This window comes from Periophthalmus magnuspinnatus, chromosome 1 (assembly GCF_009829125.3).
Source record: "Periophthalmus magnuspinnatus isolate fPerMag1 chromosome 1, fPerMag1.2.pri, whole genome shotgun sequence".
Classification (NCBI taxonomy): domain Eukaryota; kingdom Metazoa; phylum Chordata; class Actinopteri; order Gobiiformes; family Gobiidae; genus Periophthalmus; species Periophthalmus magnuspinnatus.
Genome location: NC_047126.1, coordinates 6259932 through 6280317, shown reverse-complemented (window position 1 = coordinate 6280317; position 20386 = coordinate 6259932). Strand labels below are relative to the sequence as shown.

At 38.9% G+C, this 20386-nt stretch overlaps 1 protein-coding gene across 2 annotated transcripts in view; it reads left to right on the top strand.

Annotated features, from left to right (window-relative positions):
• gstcd (glutathione S-transferase, C-terminal domain containing) overlaps positions 1 to 20386 on the top strand; it is an 89456-nt gene that overhangs the window by 34572 nt on the left and 34498 nt on the right. For both annotated transcript variants that reach the window (XM_033973248.2, XM_055223861.1), the window contains exons 6-8: positions 18040 to 18155; positions 18352 to 18396; positions 19124 to 19252. In XM_033973248.2, the coding sequence (XP_033829139.1) occupies positions 18040 to 18155; positions 18352 to 18396; positions 19124 to 19252 (290 nt within the window). The remainder of the gene's footprint in view (positions 1 to 18039; positions 18156 to 18351; positions 18397 to 19123; positions 19253 to 20386) is intronic.

Genomic DNA, 20386 nt, shown 5'->3' with positions numbered 1-20386 from the left:
GCGGGGTACAAAATGAGGAAAGAAACAGCATTATAACACAACAGAATATGCTTTGTGAGAGGTAAGTGCCTATTGAGACAAGAATTACCATGCACGCACAACCTAAAAGGGAGCGATTGCTATTTTTAAGCAATCCACAGTGCCATGTACTATAGTTAATAATAAAGTAGCCCAAATTATCCGGTAAAGTGAGTGCGATTTGCAAAACATAGATCTAGTCTGAGAGGAGTGCAGAATTTTAACTTAATGAGGATTACAAGAGAAAGAGTTTGCAGAGTTTGACAGTGGAGTTTAATGACTCTTGGGCGATTTCGTTTGTAGGCCTAGTTTTGTATTTTAACATTCAACTTTTTAATAATTAGCTTTTCTTTTTAGAAACTATGAACCAGATACTCCTTGTTCCTGAGTAAACCACTGAAAGCCGCATATAGAAACAGTCAAAGCGAAGGGCCACAGATAATAATCAGTGCAGTGAGTCATTCCGATGGGTGCGTTTAACAAAGTCGTCGTACTTTTATGACTGGAAACGTACTTTTTAGGGCTGTATTGTCATGCAGTGTGATGTTATTGAAGTTGTAGTGATGGAAATAGTTAAATTTGCATGTTAAAAGTACTGCTGATACTACTATGATCATGTGGGCTAACTCAAACGGAAGCTTGAGGGCCAATAAAAATTTGTTTGACGGCCACATTTGCTCTCGGGACATATTTTGAACATCAAATATGCCCCGAGAAAAGAAAGAATAGACTGATATCTGCTCCATACAAGTAAACAAAAATGTTGGCATGAAAAAATCTGCTGTAAAATAAGCACAAATTTGACCAACATCCCTGTTTTCTTTCAGTACGTGCCTACAAATATTCATTGTCATCATAAGCTATTTTGTCCACACTTGCTTTTTCCACTGATCTCAAATCCTTTGTTTTTCCTCGCTCACACGTTTTTCCATGACATAAGCCCGCGCAATCGCCTCCGGACATTTGCATTGGCTTAATCTCTGGCATGTCCGTGTTGACCAGGATCAGCGCAAATGAACCAGTGGAATCTCCTTCAAACAACCTGCATATTTTGAAACCGCATTGACTCGAGCCGGTATTGATTTCAAAAGTCCCCGTGCGATCATTCATTCGCCTCGGACTGGAAAGGATTGTAATTGAATTTTGACTACTATTTCTTGTTTAATATAGAAACGTCAGACAAATTGGGACCTGTGTAATGGGCCTTGAGCTTTGCATAATTCACCGCCGCGCTCGCCTGGAGGTTTGTCTGGTCATGTCTTGACAGAAAGCTGTTGAAGGACGCACCACGAGGAGCCTCATCCCTCTTGCTGTTTGTCTTCATTACCTTTGCTTTTCTTGTCATCACAGTCCAAAACAAATGCGCCCAAAAAAATGCAGTAGCGGCAGCAGTGAAAGCAAACATTTCTCCAGACAGCTTGTCAACAATTGATCCTCTTCAGTATCGGGGAAGCTTTTAGAGTTGCTCGTTTTCATCTAAACCGGGTTATATTTAGTTACCGCTTTGTGGCACCCAAACCATTTGAAGCACTTTTGTTCAAGCCCGTGTTTACCAGAGATGTGCTGTGAATTTACTTCTCCTTATTTTATCGTCACAGCAGAGATGAGCCAGGGTTAATTTAATTATTTTGTGATCCATAGACTTTTAAATAATGAGACACATACGGCCTGAATGAGCTTCTTTGCACCAGTGGTTCCAAAGGCCACTCAGGCTTTGGGAGCCTGTATGACGATGCATTAATAAAGTGAGTAATGTTGGGACTGGACCAACCTGTGTTTTCAATAGAATTTTCATTTACCCAACTGCAGAATCATGGAGTTATTTTAGGATTAGTATTAGCTGTGTAAATCTGATGTTGTAGTGGTAGTAGTAGCGGTGGAGGGGGTGGTAGTGGTAGTAGTAGTGATAGTAGTGTTGCTAGTGGTTATAGTAGTAGTAATGGTAGTAGTAGTGGAGGTGGTGGTGGTAGTGGTGATTGTAGTGGTAGTAGTGAAGGGTAGTGGTAGTGGTAGTACTGTTAGTGGTGGTGGTAGTAGTAGGAGTGGTAGTAGAGGTGGTGTTAGTGGTAGTAAGAGTGGTGGTAGTAGCAGTAGTGGTGGTGGTAGTAGTGGTAATGATGGTAATAGTCGTGTTGGTGGTAGTAATGGTACTAGTGCAGGTGGTGGTGGTAGTAATAGGAGTGGTAGTGGTGGTGGTGGTGGTAGTAGTTGTGTCAGTGGTAGTAATGGTGGTGGTAGTAGTGGTAATAGAGGAGGTGGTGGTGGTGATAGTAGTGATGGTAGTAATATTGATGGTGATGGTAGTAGGAGTGGTAGTAGAAGTGGCGTTAGTGGTAGTAAGAGTGGTGGTGGTAGTAGTAGTAGTAGTAGTAGTAGTAGTAGTAGTAGTAGTAGTAGTAGTAGTAGTAGTAGTAGTAGTAGTAGTAGTAGTAGTAGTAGTAGTAGTAGTAGTAGTAGTAGTAGTAGTAGTAGTAGTAGTAGTAGTGATGGTAATAGTCGTGTCAGTGGTAGTAATAGTGGTAGTAGAGGAGGTGGTGGTGGTAGTAATAGTAGTAGTGGTAGTAATAGTGGTGGTAGTAGTAGTTGTGTCAGTGGTAGTAGTAGTGGTGTTAGTGGTAGTAATAGTGGTGTTAGTGGTAGTAGTGGTAAAAAGCCCATCCATACTTTTGAACAGGTCTTTCATCACAGTCAAACATATTTGAAGAGGCACGTTGCCATTTTGACCTGGCTCTGGTCTGAGTGACCATCAGTGTCACTGTAGAAGAATAAATCAAACAGCTGGAGCCCATCTGTCCTGCTCAGACCAATTAGTTCAATTATTCGACAGGAGATATCTTAAACTTGACTGTGTGCCCTGTTCAAAGGTGAAGCCCTGTACACTTGAATATTTAGTTTGTCAGATATTTCAAATGTAATCCTCCACTTGATCATGAGCTGGTGATGCCGACATTTTTTTTTTAACAAAGTTTGCCCTCTGTTTACAACTGTGTATCATTGTGTTCGAGTTATGCAGAACTACGTGGTGTATTTTTAAATAGTGATGAGACCGAAACATTCATTTTTATTTAACCAGGAGCTCCCATTGAGATTCAGACTCACTTTGGTCAAGGTAGCAGCCAACACAATCAATACAAAACATTAAAATCACAAAATATCACATTATAAAATCATGTGCATCTCTCAGGAAAAACACGGGGTCACGATCACCACTTTTAACTCATCAAGTGACACCAGAGATTCCGATTTAAGATGTTTCTGTAGATGATTGAAGTAAACTTGTAAGTCGTTTTTGAATATTCTCTCACTGGCCCCTCTAGCATCTTTAGTTAGCAAAAAGTACGAGGGTTTGTTTGGCATGTTTTGCAGTCCCACTAGTACAAATGTTATTTTAATAATAGATAGTTGTGAATAGTCAGTGAAATTCAAATAATCAATGAAATTCAGTCAATTCTCAGTCATAAAAGGTACATGTGGTTTCTCCTAAGTCTACACTTTTGGCATGAAAAGTAACTAACTAGATATACTGCATGACTATCTACGTACAAGGCAAATGCAGTAGACAGTGCAAATAATAGTACAGGGATTGAATGTTTTCTTTTCTGTTGGAGGAACAATTACTAGCGATCAAGGTAAAAGGCAACAGGTATCTTGTATTATAATAAATCAGCAAAGCAAAGTGTTTTCCCCATATTTTCCCGATGTGTAAAAGCACATCCTGCATTACTAGAATCTCAAAATACTTCTTCCTTCCTACATTTAGCATCATGAATAATTTGTGTTTCCTTAGAAATGTCACTATGGATAAAGTCATATCCATACCGCATTTTTATTTTTGCCATTGATGCAGCTCATTTTATCTCACGATTCGTTATTTTTGGCCTCTCCAAATTATCAAATAGCGTTGGAAGGTTGTTCTTGGCAATTTGCTTCAATCTGCCATGCACACTTAATATCCCATTTGTTGTAATGATGCCGCTATAATGATCAGTAAATATTGGTTTGACTCACTTTAACCTCCATAAAAAAACAAATTAATACAAGAAATTTGGTGCTATAATTATTAGCAACCATGTTTTTTACTGTCAATTAAAGTCATAGTAAAACGCGCAGCAATTAGGTGGAAATTCGTTTCATATTCATTTGATTTTTTAAAAGCGTGGAACCTTGCACTGAACTTAAGGTGCTGTTTTATGCAAGGCCCAGCACTCACATGCAGAGTGAAGTATAAATATTAAAAGATGAATAAAAGAGTACAAGGCAGTTCCAGTCATTATCACAAACACAATGCTTTTAAAACCTGTGCACTTCATATTCTGGAAAGCCCTGTGTGGAAGGTCTGAGAGGAAGTAGAGATTCAGAGCAGGCGTTGGCATAAGTGCGGCTGTAACAGTTTTTGTGAACGCTAAACCTGCTGCAGATGAATGTGAACGTGTCCCTTCAATTTCTCAGATAAAAAAAAAAAAAGATCGCAAACCAAACATTAAAGTGCATTGTGAATACAATTAAGATTCATGATATTATCTATTATTTACTCTATACAGTGGATATAGAAGAAAAAAAAGCGGCTCATGGTTAGACCCCTGTGGAACCCCCATTTTAAGGCAATTTGATCTGACGCTTCAGATAAATAAAAATAAATAAAAAATAGATCTCAATGCAAACATTAAAGTACATTGTGAATAAAGTTAAGATTCATTTTATTAATTATTATTTACTCTGTACAGTAGATATAGCAGAAAAAAGCGGCTCATGGTTAGACCCCTGTGGAACCCCCACTTTATGGCAATTTTTACCATCAATTAAAGCTTCAGCTTGGTTTTGAGGTGTGATTTAAGATATATCTGACCATATTTCAGACATCCCAAATTGAAAATCAGAAAAAAACAAACAAACTTTAGTATTGATGGCAAGAATACCCAGACGATCAGTAATTGAGATTATTCTGGTCGCAGTATATTTATAAGAATTTCAGAAGATAATTCAATCTATACTTCAAAAAAGTGAATCTAAATGTAAAATGCTTCTTTTTTTTTATCCTTTTCTCATATTATTCTCAAAGTTTGATTTGATGAATCTGGTCACAAACTTAAATTATAGTAATGTATAAGACATGCATGACGTGAAGATGTGAATATTTCATTAGAAAACATGCCTCAGGACGTCGATGAACTTTGACACTAACAATGTATTAGCTTTGCAAATCCACCACCATCTTATTGAACGGCACTCGTAACCAGCTGTATTACTTTTTACATAGGTGGTGGTGCGTTCATGACCAGCATAGAAGATTTTGGAGTTGATTTAGAAGTGCCGTTGAGTCGGGCAGGTACGATAACGATCCAGCATCACCTTTCTATACATAACACCTCAGTGCCTGTGTGGATCAAAACAGCTCTTCAGATTCTATATCCAAGACTCCTGAATGCAAAGATCCAATTATGCTCTTCCTAATGCTTTTTTTTCAGTGAACCCTTTTTACAACTTGCCATTATCTGACCTGTGCTTAGCGTGTTGTCTTTTACCAAACACAGGTTGTGCGTCGTGTTCAAATGTGCTCATGTAAGACATTAATGTTGCCAAGGGAACTGATTGTTATCTCCTCAATGATGAAATCGTGAGTGCTTTTTATCTGGTTTTAAAATGGCACAGTGTGTAATTTCACAGAAACTCTCTTATTAAATATATCTGTTTGTGTCTTTATTTTTCTATAAAGGATTTAAAACAATCCTGTGAAATATAAAAGAACACAATAAAACTTTGTCCCTTGAGAGAAATTCGCCTTGGACTCGGGTAACGTTTGCCGCATAACACTGAAGACAGTAGCAACGTTTTAATAACAGCAAAGACTGAATAGATATACATTAGAGAACAAGATTTTATAATGTATACAAAGAGCAGGGTGCTTGTAATGGTAAAGTTAAAGCTACGGTGACCAGGTTTTTAAATGAAAACTGGGACACATCAGGGTTGGGATGGTTGGTATAAAGAAAACTGTGAAAAGAGAGTGTAACATTGTCCATTCTCGACTCACATGTGGGTCATTTATAATCTGAGGAACTGCTGTTGGTGCATTTTTCATTCATTTTCAAGCCCGATTTTATACATTTTAGCTAAACAAATGACAATATATTCCCTTCTTTACTGTTGTTAGGCGTCAGATTGGTCAAAATAGGGACATTTCTTGTATAAAACTGGATCAAATCAATGGTTTTGGATAAATCAGCTGGAACAAGGGACACCGGGCTCAAAACTGGGACTGTCCCGTGTAAATGGGGACATCTGGTCAAGCTAGGTAAAGTGCTTTATGCTTGTAACTCAGTTCAGTAGTTCAGTAATGTAATTTATGGGATAAGGCTGCAGTTTTTGCTGGTCAAAAAACTGTTGAATACTACTATACTATACTTTTTATTTATTTTCCACTACATCAACTACATTACAGCCACCAGTGCATTGAGATAACTTGGCTTCTTAATTTCTTCAAAAAGGTTTATGTACAGTATTTTTTTAAGACTTATTAGCACATATTCTCAAACACAAACTAGCTTCATATATTGTAGGCAACAATTCACACGTCTCGCCAGAAATGTTACTCTGTTAACCTCTTGTTCTATAGGGATAATATTGTACCTTATAATTATTATTGCTTTTAATTGGCGAATACACCTTATTAAAAACAAGACTAAAATCATGAGTAATTAGACATATATCAGATGAATGTTTGGCGAATTCTATTTATGTAAGATTTTTCACATTAAGTCTTGATGAAATGTTTACCTTTTGTCATTTTGTTAGAATCTTAAATCCATGGAGCCGACATAAAGACTTCATATTACCTCTGTCCTTCAGTCTCACCTGAATCCTTCCTTGCCATCTTGTGTTTATATTCCAATCACTGGGATGGAGCAGCAGCACGATAAGGCTCAGGGCTGTTCTGGTGCATCATGGGAAAAAGAGGGCTGAGTGCCAGTGGCAGAGCAGCACGCACCCTCAGCGACTGAGGACACTCCAGCTAATGGATGCCTCCTGATGACATGCACCCGCTCCCCTCACCAGCCGAGCTTCTGGGAAAACGCCACAAGCTAATGCTAACAAATCTCTAAGCCTCCCCCCTCCGCAGACTGCCACCAGTGTGTTCAGTTTCTGCTCACATCAGCTACTGGCAATACATGGGATTTTTAAGAGGACAACTACAGTAAACTATCGCAGACTTCAACACAAGCAGCATGTCAGCAAAAATATTATAGCGCTATGTCAATAAGAAAATATTGAGTGAGTTTTGCAAACAGGCAGTATGGAAATGCAGTGTTCTAATCTGACACCTATCAGCTATTGTAAACATCTTTGAAGAGACGCACACAGGAGTTCATTTTCTGTTTGCTAGTGAGAAGATGAGGTGACTAAAATCAAACTGGGCTATCTAAGGCATAGCAATTTTAATCAAGAGTGAGTCATTTATGATCGTTAGAGATAAGCCTGGAGCCTATCTTCTGTCATTAAAAGCATTCGTTTGGAGCAGAATCTTGGGCTTTTTTGTGTCTTTTGTCCCTTCACCAAAAAATATAAACTTCGTAAAATATTTTGTCGTTCTGAAATAGCTCCCACTGAAAATGGTCAATTCAAAGGATGCCAGCTTCAGTTCATATGATAATTGTAGTGCGTCTGAAAGTTTATGTGCAGGTGCAGTTTGAAGGCTGATGCAGACCTCAGACGACATCACAATATTCTACAAGCAGAATGACCACCTACCCTGCGGTTCTGGACCAAAATTCCCATTCATTTTTCCCATAAACTTTCCAAAAAACAACAAAAAAAATAGGGTAATCAGCTATGTGGTAACTAATGACCACAAAACCTCTAATTTAATTTAATATCTGTTTCTGAAACGTTATAAACTCCTATGTTATTCAAGTATTTTGCTGAATCTCGCATTTTAAATTTGCTTTGCTTGCATTATGGATATTAGTTAGCACGTAGCTGGTTAGCCTCCGCGATGCCTTTGAATTTTTCACAAAGTCTATGGGAAAAATGAATGGGAAATGTGCTTCCAGAACTGGGAAAGGCGGTGACTGTTGAGCTCGGTAATATCTAATACAGATGGAGGATAAAATGAATATTGTTGAAATGCTGATTTTTATTGAAGGGTCTAGTCACTAATGATCAGGTTCAGTATGTGTGAATTTACCTTTTAGATATTTCATGGCAAAGTGCAATTTTATCAATAGGAAAATCTGTCTGTTGCTTTTCCATCTGGGACTATGACGTCATCACATTGTAGAAATCTGAAACCCACCGATTTGTCAGGATTTGGGATTTTTTTGTGTGTTCTGTGCTGTTTTCCCCCTTCTCTTCTGCGTCTGTGCCTGGAGCTGGGCGGAGACTCTGGCTTCACCTCCGCACACCTTCTGATCCAATGAGCAATCAAGCCTTTACCTGTGAGTACTAAAGGACTGAGGACCCGACACTCAGGGCCAGATCGTCTTGTCGTCTCCCGGTATTTCCACGGGTCGTCCTTCACGTCATGTTCATTTGTCACGTTTATTCGTCCATGTATCCACTGTGATGCCACTCCTTGGAGCCACTCAGCACCTCCGTCTCCAGCACCCCACCCTCTGACCCTGCGACCCACGACCTGCTCCAAGACGACACCGCTCCCAACTGTCTGCTCTGTCTACCATCATTTACATTCCTGTATCTGCTAATAAACTCTTTTGAACTGTTTCCCGAGCCTGTATCTTTGGTCCCTCCGTCAGTCTTTACGACGCGATTAAATCATAGACTGTATAAAAAAGTGGACTAAGTGAGTGCGACGTCGTCCACAGCGTTCAGCTCCAGTCAAATGAAGCTCATCGAGGCTAACGGTTATAGAGGTGAATTTGGAGCCAAGTTCTCAATTTAAAATTCCGACCACAAGTATCATAGCAACTAAAAACCCAATCCGGAGCGAGGCTGTTGAAGGTAACGCCCTTTTCCTCCCACACCGCTGGTTTAGCAGGAAAGTGGGCCCTTAGCAACGCTGTCAATCAAACCTGTTGCTAACGCTAGCGGGAGTAACCTCGAAGAAAGAAGGTGCCTGATTTGTCTGTTATTAATGTTCAAATCTTGATTTATGAACAAAATAGTGAAATAAAATCACCAGGATCATGTAGCGCGGGTTAATATGAACATTTTAACGTCAGAATGATGAGCCTGGCAGCCGCATTTACGGAGAGAAACGCAACAGTGTTTGAATAGAAAGTGAATTGGAGCCAGGAAGTGCACCCATGCTCACTTCCTATTTAGAAAACAGCAGCTAGCAGGTTAGCCATGTCCATTTATATACAGTCTATGGATTTAACATAAAAAATTTAACTTTGGCAGGCAGACTAGACGGTTTTGTAAATCCAAGACAAGTTGATGACTATATGAGAGAATCCTGAAGCCGCGTTTAAACCAATATTTCACAAAGTTTTATCATGAGTGCAGCAGGTAGCAAATTAAGCCGCAATCACACTACTTGTCTTGTCCGCGTTTGATAAAATTCTCAACTTTCTTTTCTGCCAACACCTCACCATGTACTTTCACACTTTCCGGCAGATTAATGTCTTTCTGAGTACATTTTCGTCCCTGTGTTTTGCCTAATCCTGAAGGATGTACAGCAGTGTAGCTAATTGCCGAGCCCATCTAGATATTCTTGTCCAACTGTTAGCGGCGGATAATGACAGAGCGGCCCTTGGTAATGTCTACCTGTCAGCGTCGGCTCTGGACAAGACGACACGGTGCCACTGCTTTTTGTCACTTCACCAATTGTTGCTTGTGGCTACGAAACATGTGACTTACTACGTGCCCATCCAAAGTGACGCAGAATTACACGCTGTGGGAGTAGATAATGTTAGGTTGGCCGGAGCTGTTTTTGTTCAAGTATAATTTGCGAGCTTTAGGTTTTTAACAGAATGGTCAATAGTTGTCATGAGTTTGATGATTTACTCGTGGAGCTTGTTATTAGGCTGAAGTGGTTTCTGTTGACACAAGAGCATTGTTTTCTCTGATTATCCATGGACGACGATGCTATGGTGAAGGTTTATTCTGGGTACTGCATTTCTACTTGTTTTTTGTGTATTGCAAAAGCATTTTTTCAAGTGTTTGTATAGAAACAGTACGGGACAATTGGGTTTGAAGTGTCGATTGGAGTTAAATGGAAGTAGGACTGGGCGATATGAGGAAAAAAATGAATCTTTATTGATTGTCAACTGAATTTTATCTAGTCTTTTCAAGAACAAAATTGAAGTGTTTTTAGTATTGATTTCAGAAAACAACAGGCTTTAAATCAATGCAATTTAAAGAAGAGCTAATGTGCTTGTGTCTGCTCTATAGCTATAATCTATGACACCCGTGGATCGTTTATATAATTTACACGTATTAAATCGCAATATTAATCTAAAACGACTTAATAAAAGAAGCAAATCCACTGACTTACAAGCCCATTGGGAGCTGATGTCGCCGTAAACATCATCACAACAAAGAGTCACGCCTCCGACGGATGGCTGCACATCACACAAGCGAACACCGGATTTATTTATTTTTTTCAGTTGTACCATAATGACTGCGCAATGCTGCCGAATCCTGCTTATATCACCAGTTTAGAAAATGAAATAGGAGAATAAACTAAGTACAGAGCAGCGGTTGCAGTGGACGGGGGTTGATCTGCAATACGGCATCTTGAAAATACGCGATTAAAGATTGCTCAAACATGCACAGATCACTCCAAATACAACTTTGGGTGAGTAAACGGTAAAGAGAAACCACTATAACATGATTAAAAGCTCTGAAAATAGGTCTGTTTTAGCACAAAAATGAATCCAACTTTTTTTCTTTAAACTCTGCTTTGTATTGGCTATGGATCTATCAAAAACTGCATCCATATCACTGACGATTAGACATGACTGCTTCACCATCTCTGTCCTTTCGCCCTAAATGGAAGTATTCATCATTTAATCATTTGAAGATGACAGGAAAAGAATATTGCTGTTGTATAGCTTTTTAATTTGAGATGTGACCCCCGAGACTTAAAACCACAAAGGTCTGTGTACCGGCTGCCCATCTGATTTAGCGTGAAATGGAGGGACCTGTTTTGTTTCCAATTTTTACACAGCAGCCATCAAACAAACAAAAGCAACTTCACTGACTTTTATCCCACGTTTCCCCCATGGAGCAACCTACAACGGACCCAGAAAAGTTACTTATTACACCATTCGTTACACAGTTGTGAGTTAAACACGCTGCTCTAACTTCCAAACCTCCATCCCGCACTCCGCTTTTGCTTTACTCCTTTCAGCTTTGAGCTTTACCACCTCATAAATTTCTCCCGTCAGCTGCGTTTAACATTATTATCTGATGCCACTTTTAATCTGCATTCTTTACTATTTTTTTATTCCCTAACACAATGTTCTTGTCACTCCCCAGAACTTTCCATCACGCTCTGAACGCGCTCGTGTGTGTCTAACCCTTTGTGTCGGTGTAAACATTATCACATCTAAATTTAAACATTCCTACATGACACAATATCTAATGCAATTATAGGATCCAGCTGTCTGATTTGCATTCAGAGCTACAGCGTCTCAAAGGAGAGACGCTCTGTAAAGATTTTCATGTGGGCAAGGCTCTCTACGCACAAACAAGTGGCTCCCCGTGGGTGGATTAGGAGCGGGCGGGTTTAAACAAATATAATTTACAAACATTTTTGCTCGAAATCAGTGCACTCTATTAAAACCTAAATGGTATTCAGTAAAAGGCCAAAGGCAAGGCAGGGATACAGTTATTATTTAAAGGTGGAGGTTCCGACACCTGCTCGTCCTCGTGGAGATGTTAATGCTTTTGCCTGGACTTATTTATCACATCTACGTCTTCTTATCGTTAGAAAAATATCTTGAAACGCTCACTTTCTTACTACGCGTGGGTGAACCTCTCCACAGATCTGACTTTTAACTCGACCCGGCGGTACTAAACTGTAATGCCATACGGGGAACGTTCCAGGCAAAGCAATAACATGTCCACGGAAACGAGCTGTGACGAACGCTCCACCAGAAAAGTTGCAAAGTGCGACTTAAACATAGGAAATATATCTAACAAGACGGTTAAGCCGCGCATGAATTATACATTTATAGACGTTTTCTCTTTTGACCTCTTGTCTGCTTAGTCTCCATTTGAACGCACTGATTTAAACATTATGTGAGTGTGATATGGAACAGCATTGCCCTGCGCTGTGAACTTTGAAAACCAGCTTCTTTTAGAGTCAGAGAATGGGGCGAAATAGTGCATTGCCACCCACTCACCTTGTAGGGGCGGTTACAGTGAGTGACCTTTTGTTTTAGTGAGAAGTACGCAGATATTCAACACCTGCTCATTGTAGGTACGCAAGAAGTGAAATAACAGATTAACCTTCTGTAGCTGCGGATGAAAAATTGACATTAAAGGGGGTATATTATGCGAAATAGACTTTTATGAGCTTTGAAACGGGTTATAATGGTGTTCGCTCATCAATCGCCTTCACAAAGTTGTACAGTTGTCCTTCACCTTTCGCGGTTTCGCTGTTTTGCGGATTTTTTGTGTGGAATTTTTCATGCTTTTGTACGCGCATTGTGTTCAGTCTCCTCCGTGCCGTGTGTCCCGTACAGTACAGAATGTGTTCAGACAAACTTACATAAACGTTGGATCGCAGTGTGACTCTGAAGTGCTGTACGTTTGCAATTTGTTTTCTCCCCGACAAAACCCGCAATGTCGATGAAACGTTCTGCACCGACAAAGGCACCTACGAAGGTTTGAACTTTTGAGAGAGTTTAAACGAGAGAGAAATGTGAGAAAAGTGTATAAAGTGTGTGGTGAGGGGTTTTACAGCTGCAAAACATACAGAATAATTGTAAAAAATGAAGCTGATGACTTTGTGGATTTTGTCTTGTTATGGCTTTCTTGACCTTATTTTTTTATTTCTATTGTTATGGATCTTTTTGACCTGCACGGTTGTATCTCTTGTTTGTGCGTCCAGCAGCCTCCAGCCACTTTGTGAATAGACTAAACGGGTATGATTGTTTTGATGGTATAAATAACACTGTATGTATGTTCATTTGTCAGGTGAGGGGGAGACGACACTACGAGAACAGCGATAAACGAGTGACCACTGTATTTCAATTTCTTTTATGCATGTTTGAGTAATTTTGCCCTCTATCTCGGCCTACTTTTTTGTACTTGTGATTATTAAAACAAAACAAAAAAAATAAAAAATAAAATCAGCCTCCAGATCAAATAGCTATAGCTCAAAAAAAAAAAATAAAAAATCTAAAAATGTCATTTACCCCTTTGTTCAACAACAATGTGCTGCTTGCTACTTTGAAATGCCATTATTAAAAGCTGGGGCCGTTCAACTCTGCAGTTTTGGACTGGGAATCAATGCTCCTATTTCTATTACTGTTTTTATTACTGAGCCATTTTAGATCGATATTGCAATTTACAATGAACAAAATGTGTAATCAAGACAGAAGCTCAGTTGGTAGAGTCCTTGGACATAACACTTAACCCACTTCGCCCTCACTATCTGTGTACACTGGTGTATGAACGTGTGCGTGAGCGGTTGAGTGGTTTCTTGATGTAAAGCGCTTTGAGCCTTGAAGATGGAAAAGCACTATATTAAAATGTGACCGGTTACCATTTACTAGGTTATAGTTTAATCCTTATACGCGAAGAAAGCGTGTCGTCTTTGAGTTGTAATTATTATCAAGGGTCAAACGTCTTGTAAATGTTTTCTTAGAGCGACTGTGAGAGCGATACTTTACTGATCCTGAGGGAAATTCCAGTTGAGCTGCAGAAACATACTGCGCTTCTCAGTCGCCTTTGTCTCTCAGTCAAAGGTCTCAGTGCAGCTCAACAGGTCAATGGATCCTGTTTGAAGAGAGGAACATCCAAAAAGTGTCCCTCCTCTGTGTCCTGCAGTATCACAGCAGCGTCCGGGGGGGTTTAAGTGACCGCAACAGGAAATCCTCTTCAAAGCCTCACGTTTCCTCCGCTCTGTTGTTGCAGTTGGGGATGCGCCATCCATCACGTATTTTCTCTGGAAGGTCTCTCTGAAAGGTCTTCTGCCACTTTTGCTGCCACATTTGGTGTAAAAAGCCTGTAGCATCTCGGAGGTCTACGACTAGCCTCTTGCACGGTCTCCATGGATACAGGAAAAACAGCAACGTCTTATTTCACACAGGGTCTTACTCATGTCCTTTTGAACTTCACAGTTTTTAACATCATATCATGAGATTTTAACCATCTGAGGTAAAAAACGACACCAAAAAGTTTCAAAAAGTGCTCAGTTTGTCAGCCGGATAGCCACAAGAGCAGCCGAACCACTCCGCTGACGTGGAATTTGAAAGTTTAGGCTCGAATACTTCTGCCAATCTTTCCGTTTTTTCAGTTTTAGAACAACAGTCGTGTCATTGGGCGTCTATAGTATTTTCTTGAGTCATTTCCTTTATTGGGATAATTGATGTTATTGTTTAACCCTGCACTTTGTTCACTTTATGGCCTCTAACTGACTAATTAAAAGGCACAGTACATCCTATTATCCTTCGTCACACTTCATTTCATCACTTTGTAACATGACACCTTTAAGTTTTTGGGGGTATTACAAAAAGCTTAGACAAACCCCACCCCTGCTTCCTCAAAGGCGTCCTATTGTAATTTACATTCCCGCATGTTTTCATTTGCAGAGTTCACTATTGTCGTTGTCGTATTCCTTCTGCAATTTTCTGGACTCTGTGAGCTGTGACGGCCAAAAAAAAACATCTTTATAGTTTTTAACAACAAATAAACGCTAGCCAGCAGCGGTTTGTTCAAATAAATTCACTTTAAATTCGCCGATAGTAGAGAGAGGTCGAATTTGTCTGCGTTTGTGCGTGTTTGTGTGTGTCTGTGTGTGCGTCTGTGTCTAAATCATCCAATAATACTTGAATTAAAGAGGCGGTTGTATGCGTTTGGTCAGGGGCATGTACCGTTACTGTATATCAAACGTTTCTTATAATATTGTGGCTCGCAGCAGAGTTTGTCAATGTCTTTTAATAAACACTGAGGTGAACCGTTGCTTTCAGCTCTAAATCTTTTCAATTTGATAAGAAACATGATGCCATATTTGTGCCGTGCATTCAAATACCTCATTGTATCCCATAGACAAATCCTCTCCAGCATAATGTCAAATTACTGTGGGTTCCATCACATCAAGCAAATCCAATCTAATGGAAGCTGAAGCATCTTGCCCAGGGTCGTGTTGTCTCGATGCATGTCAACCACAATCCATTTGACTTTTCAATATCACGCATATAATTAAAAAACACTATCTTTTTGACAATAATGTAATCAAAATAATAATGGCAGATGCTGTAAAATTACCTTGACTACAGTAGACCTTTCTAAAACTTAAGGAAAGTTTGAATTTTATCATATTTATGTGATTAAAAAGTCGGAAAATCGGCATACTTGTTCAAATGAGTATCAACTTTCGGTGTTAGTTAACCAGGTCGTCTGCGAGTGATTCAGCACCGGGTTGTCCGCAAACTTGAGGTGCGAGATAGGAGAGGGGCGACCCGTGTTGGCCGCGCCCCAGCCCTGTCACGAACGGCTCTGCCCACCGACCCCCCACGGGCCGACTATCCTTTGACCACAGCGCTACGGTATCATCACGTTTTAGTATTGATTAGTAACTGGATATTCAAATGTAAAGGCAACTCTAGTCAACAGAAATAACGACAAATTTGTTCAACTTGTGTTCAGTCGGGCTAGCCAGGATGCTAATAGGTGTGAAAGCAGCTATTAGGGGCTTGAATGATTATGCTAAGGCTGACTCAGGCACAGTGCACACTTAGTATAGCTCATTAGACCCAACCTACAAACAAAAACTGTAAACAATACGTGTTTTTAGTTTCAGTGTAGTTAGCTCCTCCCTTCAGACAGATATAAGTCAGTGTCCAGCAGGAATCTGACCAGAACTGAAGAAGCAGCAGCGAAACGTCTTCACTCCTACGACTTTTTGTCCATTTGACAGATTTTATACTTTTCTTTTACAACTTTTCTTTGTGGTTATAGGCCTGTCCCAATAACACATTTTGAAGTTTGATGGTTTGCTGACATAAATATAGATGATAAACGATAATTAACTCAACCCAAGAGCAGATTTAAACCACAAAATCTATGATAAATCTACAATATTGGGAAAAAATCATGAGCTGCAATAAATAAACAGCAGAATTAAACACTTCAATAGTTAGTTTGCATCTGTAATGAGTTATAGAAATTAGTTATTCAACCTTTTATGGCTGAAATGTTATTCTATAGCAAAAAATAACCAAAAATTTCGCAGTACTGCAAAGAAAATTTACACATGATAAATATTGACCCCCAAAAATATCACCAGGACATAGCTAAAATCTCAAATCTCCCACTTTTCTACATCATTTCCCATTTAAACGTTTTAGTTCTGGACAATACATTCTTCACGAAAGTTAAAACGAGGTCTCGCATCAGATTCCATTATTAGACTTTTTCTCTGGAGATCTTTATAAGTCTGTGATCAACACTCCGCAATTAAAATCTTAACGTGTTTAGCTGCATTACAGAGCCGCTAATCCTATACCCAGTCTCTGCGGAATCACGAGCGTCTGTACTGATGTGAACCGCTCATTCAGAAACCTATTCAAACTATCCTTGTATTTGAATTCAACCTACCGCACGCAATAATATGCTCTTTAGTGCTTAGAAATTACATCCAGACTCCAATAAAACATGTCTTTGGCACTGTTTCTTATCACATATAGCAGTGGTTCGCAAACTTTTCACACCAACCACCACTTAAGAAAGTATTGAGTCCTCTATCTACAACAAGATCTAAACTAAAAAGATCTAAACGTCCAAAATATAGGACTAGAATTAGAATAAAAATCCATAGAAGTTTGTTTATATGGCGCATAAAGCTTCAGCTAACCAATGTTCTTCACGTAAAAGTCTACAAAAAACAAGTATACATGGGAAAAGAACAATAAAACACCAAGATATCCTGTTTAGATAGTATTAAATGCCAGGGAGAAAAGGTGGATTTTCAGTCTAGCCTTAAACCTCATTAAAGACTGAAAAGATCTGACAGGTAGAGGGCGCTGTTGGATTCTTTGACTCTTTGAGAAAGATAATTATCCATTTGTTTAGGACCCAAATTAGCACTAGTTAAAAAAAACAAAACAAAAAACTCAATATTTGTTCTCAGCCTAATGAAAAATCGTATTATTTTTCCCCCTTACGCTTGAGTTTTGCAAACCAAAGAACGACTTCCAGTGAATGAAACGCTCATCACTTTTGATTTATGGACCACAGACATGAGAACAGCACCTCAACGGCTCACTGAAGATGTCGGAAGGCGGGAATACGGAACGTGGAAGATTCAAAATGTGCTTTGAAGAAACACAGTCCTCTTGACAGCTCACTGTTCTCCATCCCCCTCCGTTTTGGCTCGAAGGCTACCTACCGTTTGATGACTGTGAAAGATGGTGCGCCGCCGCTCTCCAGACACCAATTGGGCGGAAACGTGCTGATGGGAAAAATGGAAACTGTTTTGATCCATCTGCTCCTAAACATTACCTGAATATCCTGGCGATGAATCAAAATTTTGAGATTCGATGTAGCTATCATCAACATAAAACAGTCCATTAGATCGGTGACGGATGTGCAGCGTGGTGCCAAAACTATGTCTGCTTGTTGCTAGGATACGGCTAACAATGTTCCGTTTGGGTAAAAAGTCAATCGCAAAAATTAAAATAGTACATTATCTCATTCTGCTTTTACGTTTTGTTAGCGTCATAGCATAATAAGTTGGGAAAATACAAAAATACACTGACTATTGGGTCAATGACACAGATATAGTAGGATCTCGAGGGTAAAATGAGACAGAAAACGCAATTTCATTTAAACAATCAAATAAAAATCTGATTTGTCACATTTATGGATCTTTTTGTTTTTTTTTTACAGGTAAAATGTCAGACGTCCGCGCGCAGAGAAAGAGGCAACAGCTGAATAACTTGGTCGCCATGGTTACGGACCTCGCCAGACCCGGGAACACTATTGTGGACTTTTGCAGCGGAACGGTGGGCTGTCCTCAACTATCCAACCTGCGTTTATATTGATTTGCACTTAAACTGCCGCTACTAGACTCAATTTTGGTCAATACACAATTTATTTCAGGGTTTTTTGGTTTTAAAATGTATTTCTAAATGATGGATCCTTTTTAAAGTAACTGCACTTAATGTCCACTCGTGCTTGTGCAAATTGGTTGTTTTGCAGGGTCATGTGGGGATCGTCCTGGCGCACGCTCTTCCAGATTGTCAGGTAATGTTTATCCCAGGAATAATCAGAATACAATTATTATTTCATTATTTTCTTTTTTTTTTTCATCATAATTTTTTTATTTTGTTCAGTATTTATTTATTTTTTCATTATTATTTTCATTTTTTCATGATTATTATTATTTATATAATTTTTTTCATTTTTTCATTATTTTTGTTTTTATTATTATTTGCAGTTTTTTCATTATTTATTTTTTGTTTTCTTTTTTGTTATTTTATTTTTTTCAATATTTATTTATTTTTTTCATCATTATTTTCATTTCTTCATTATTATTTTAATTTCTTCATTATTTATTATTTTATTTTTTTCATTATTATTTTCATTTTTTTTCATTTTCATTATTATTATTATTATTATTATTATTATTATTATTATTATTATCATTATAGTCCACAATCTTTCAACTTAATACTTTTATTTTTTCCTGCCCAGTTTTTATTTTTTATTTTTTTATTTTGAAGTTACTTATTTAGTTCGTTTAAGAATAGACTTTACCCTTATGTGGGTGTAAACAGATTATTATACATAATGACATCTACTTAAAATAAGGATAGATCATTAAAATTCCTGTAACCAAATTTGTATTCTTCTTCTGCTGTTCTAAATGTCTAAATGTCATCCCAGTGTTTTCGTAAAAAAAAAGAAAAAAAAGTTGTTTATCAGAGCTGCTGCCACTCTTTCTGATGTTGACGTTGCTGTGCGTTTTCAGGTCATTCTGATTGAAAACAAAGAAGAGTCCCTCGTTCGAGCTCAGAGCCGCGCGGCTGAACTGGGGCTGCAGAACATTGGGTTTATTCAGGCCAATCTGGACTACTTCACTGGACCCTTTGACGTCGGGGTGAGTGGAGGGAGCGCACTCAACAGTCTAGAGTTCATGTCCTTAAAAGGCAGTACTACCGAGAGTTATTCATGGTCATAATTTTCTCTTAATAAAAAAAATACTTCTGTGTACTAGTCAGATCCAAACCACGCAGTAACTATTTAGGAATGATCCAGTTCTGTCCTATTTAAATATAGATATCTTTGTTTTTTCATTATCAATGCTTGTCTAGGTTTTCGTTTGTCTTGACAACCACAGACTGTCCACATCTATACCAGAAAGAAAATGTTATGATTATGTTTTGGGCGACAGTAGCTCAGTTGGTAGAGAATTTGTCCTCTGATCCAAAGGTTGTCCGTTCGAATCCCGCTCTCAAATAAAATACAAGTCGTTCAGTCAAACGTAAGTCTTGATAAATCCAACAGAGTGTGTCCTTCAAACACTCTCTGTAAATCTGAATATGACAAATCAGGCAATGAACAACTGTCTTATATGATGTCAACTAAAATCTCTTCCACATAGGGGGATCAAAATGGGAAACAGGCTCGGAAAATCAACTCCGAAACAGGTAACTCAAACAGGAATTAATGCAGAAATTCAAACGACAGAGTATCGCAAATACAGAGCCTGAGTTTGTCTCTTGACTGATCAACAATCTAGCGAGGACTGAATGAACAGAGGGAGTATGTATAGGATAGTCTGGGATGATTAGCAAATGAAGGGCAGATGCAGGGAAAAACAGGAAGGTAGCAAAAGAAGGACCGGATCAAGCTGGAAAACAGAGCTGGACTGGGGATGATGAACATGAAAAACAGGCAGAACTGTGACACAACGTAAACAACGGTTTGTGGTGTGATTCCAGCTCCCACAGATGAATGCTGTTGTTGCGTCTTTGGGCAAAACACTTAACCCTCCTCGCCCCCAGTGTCTGTGTACACTGGTCTATGAATGTGTGTGTGAACGGGTGAGTGTTTTCTTGATGTAAAGCGAGTGTCTTGAAGGTGTAAAATGTGCAATATAAAACTGTGACTATTTACCATTTAACAATTTACAGTTGTCCCTCACTATAATGCGGTTCAGCTTTCGCCGTCTCGCTGTTTCGTCGACTTTTTTAGAGCAATTTGACATGCTTTTTTACATCGTCTGAGCGTG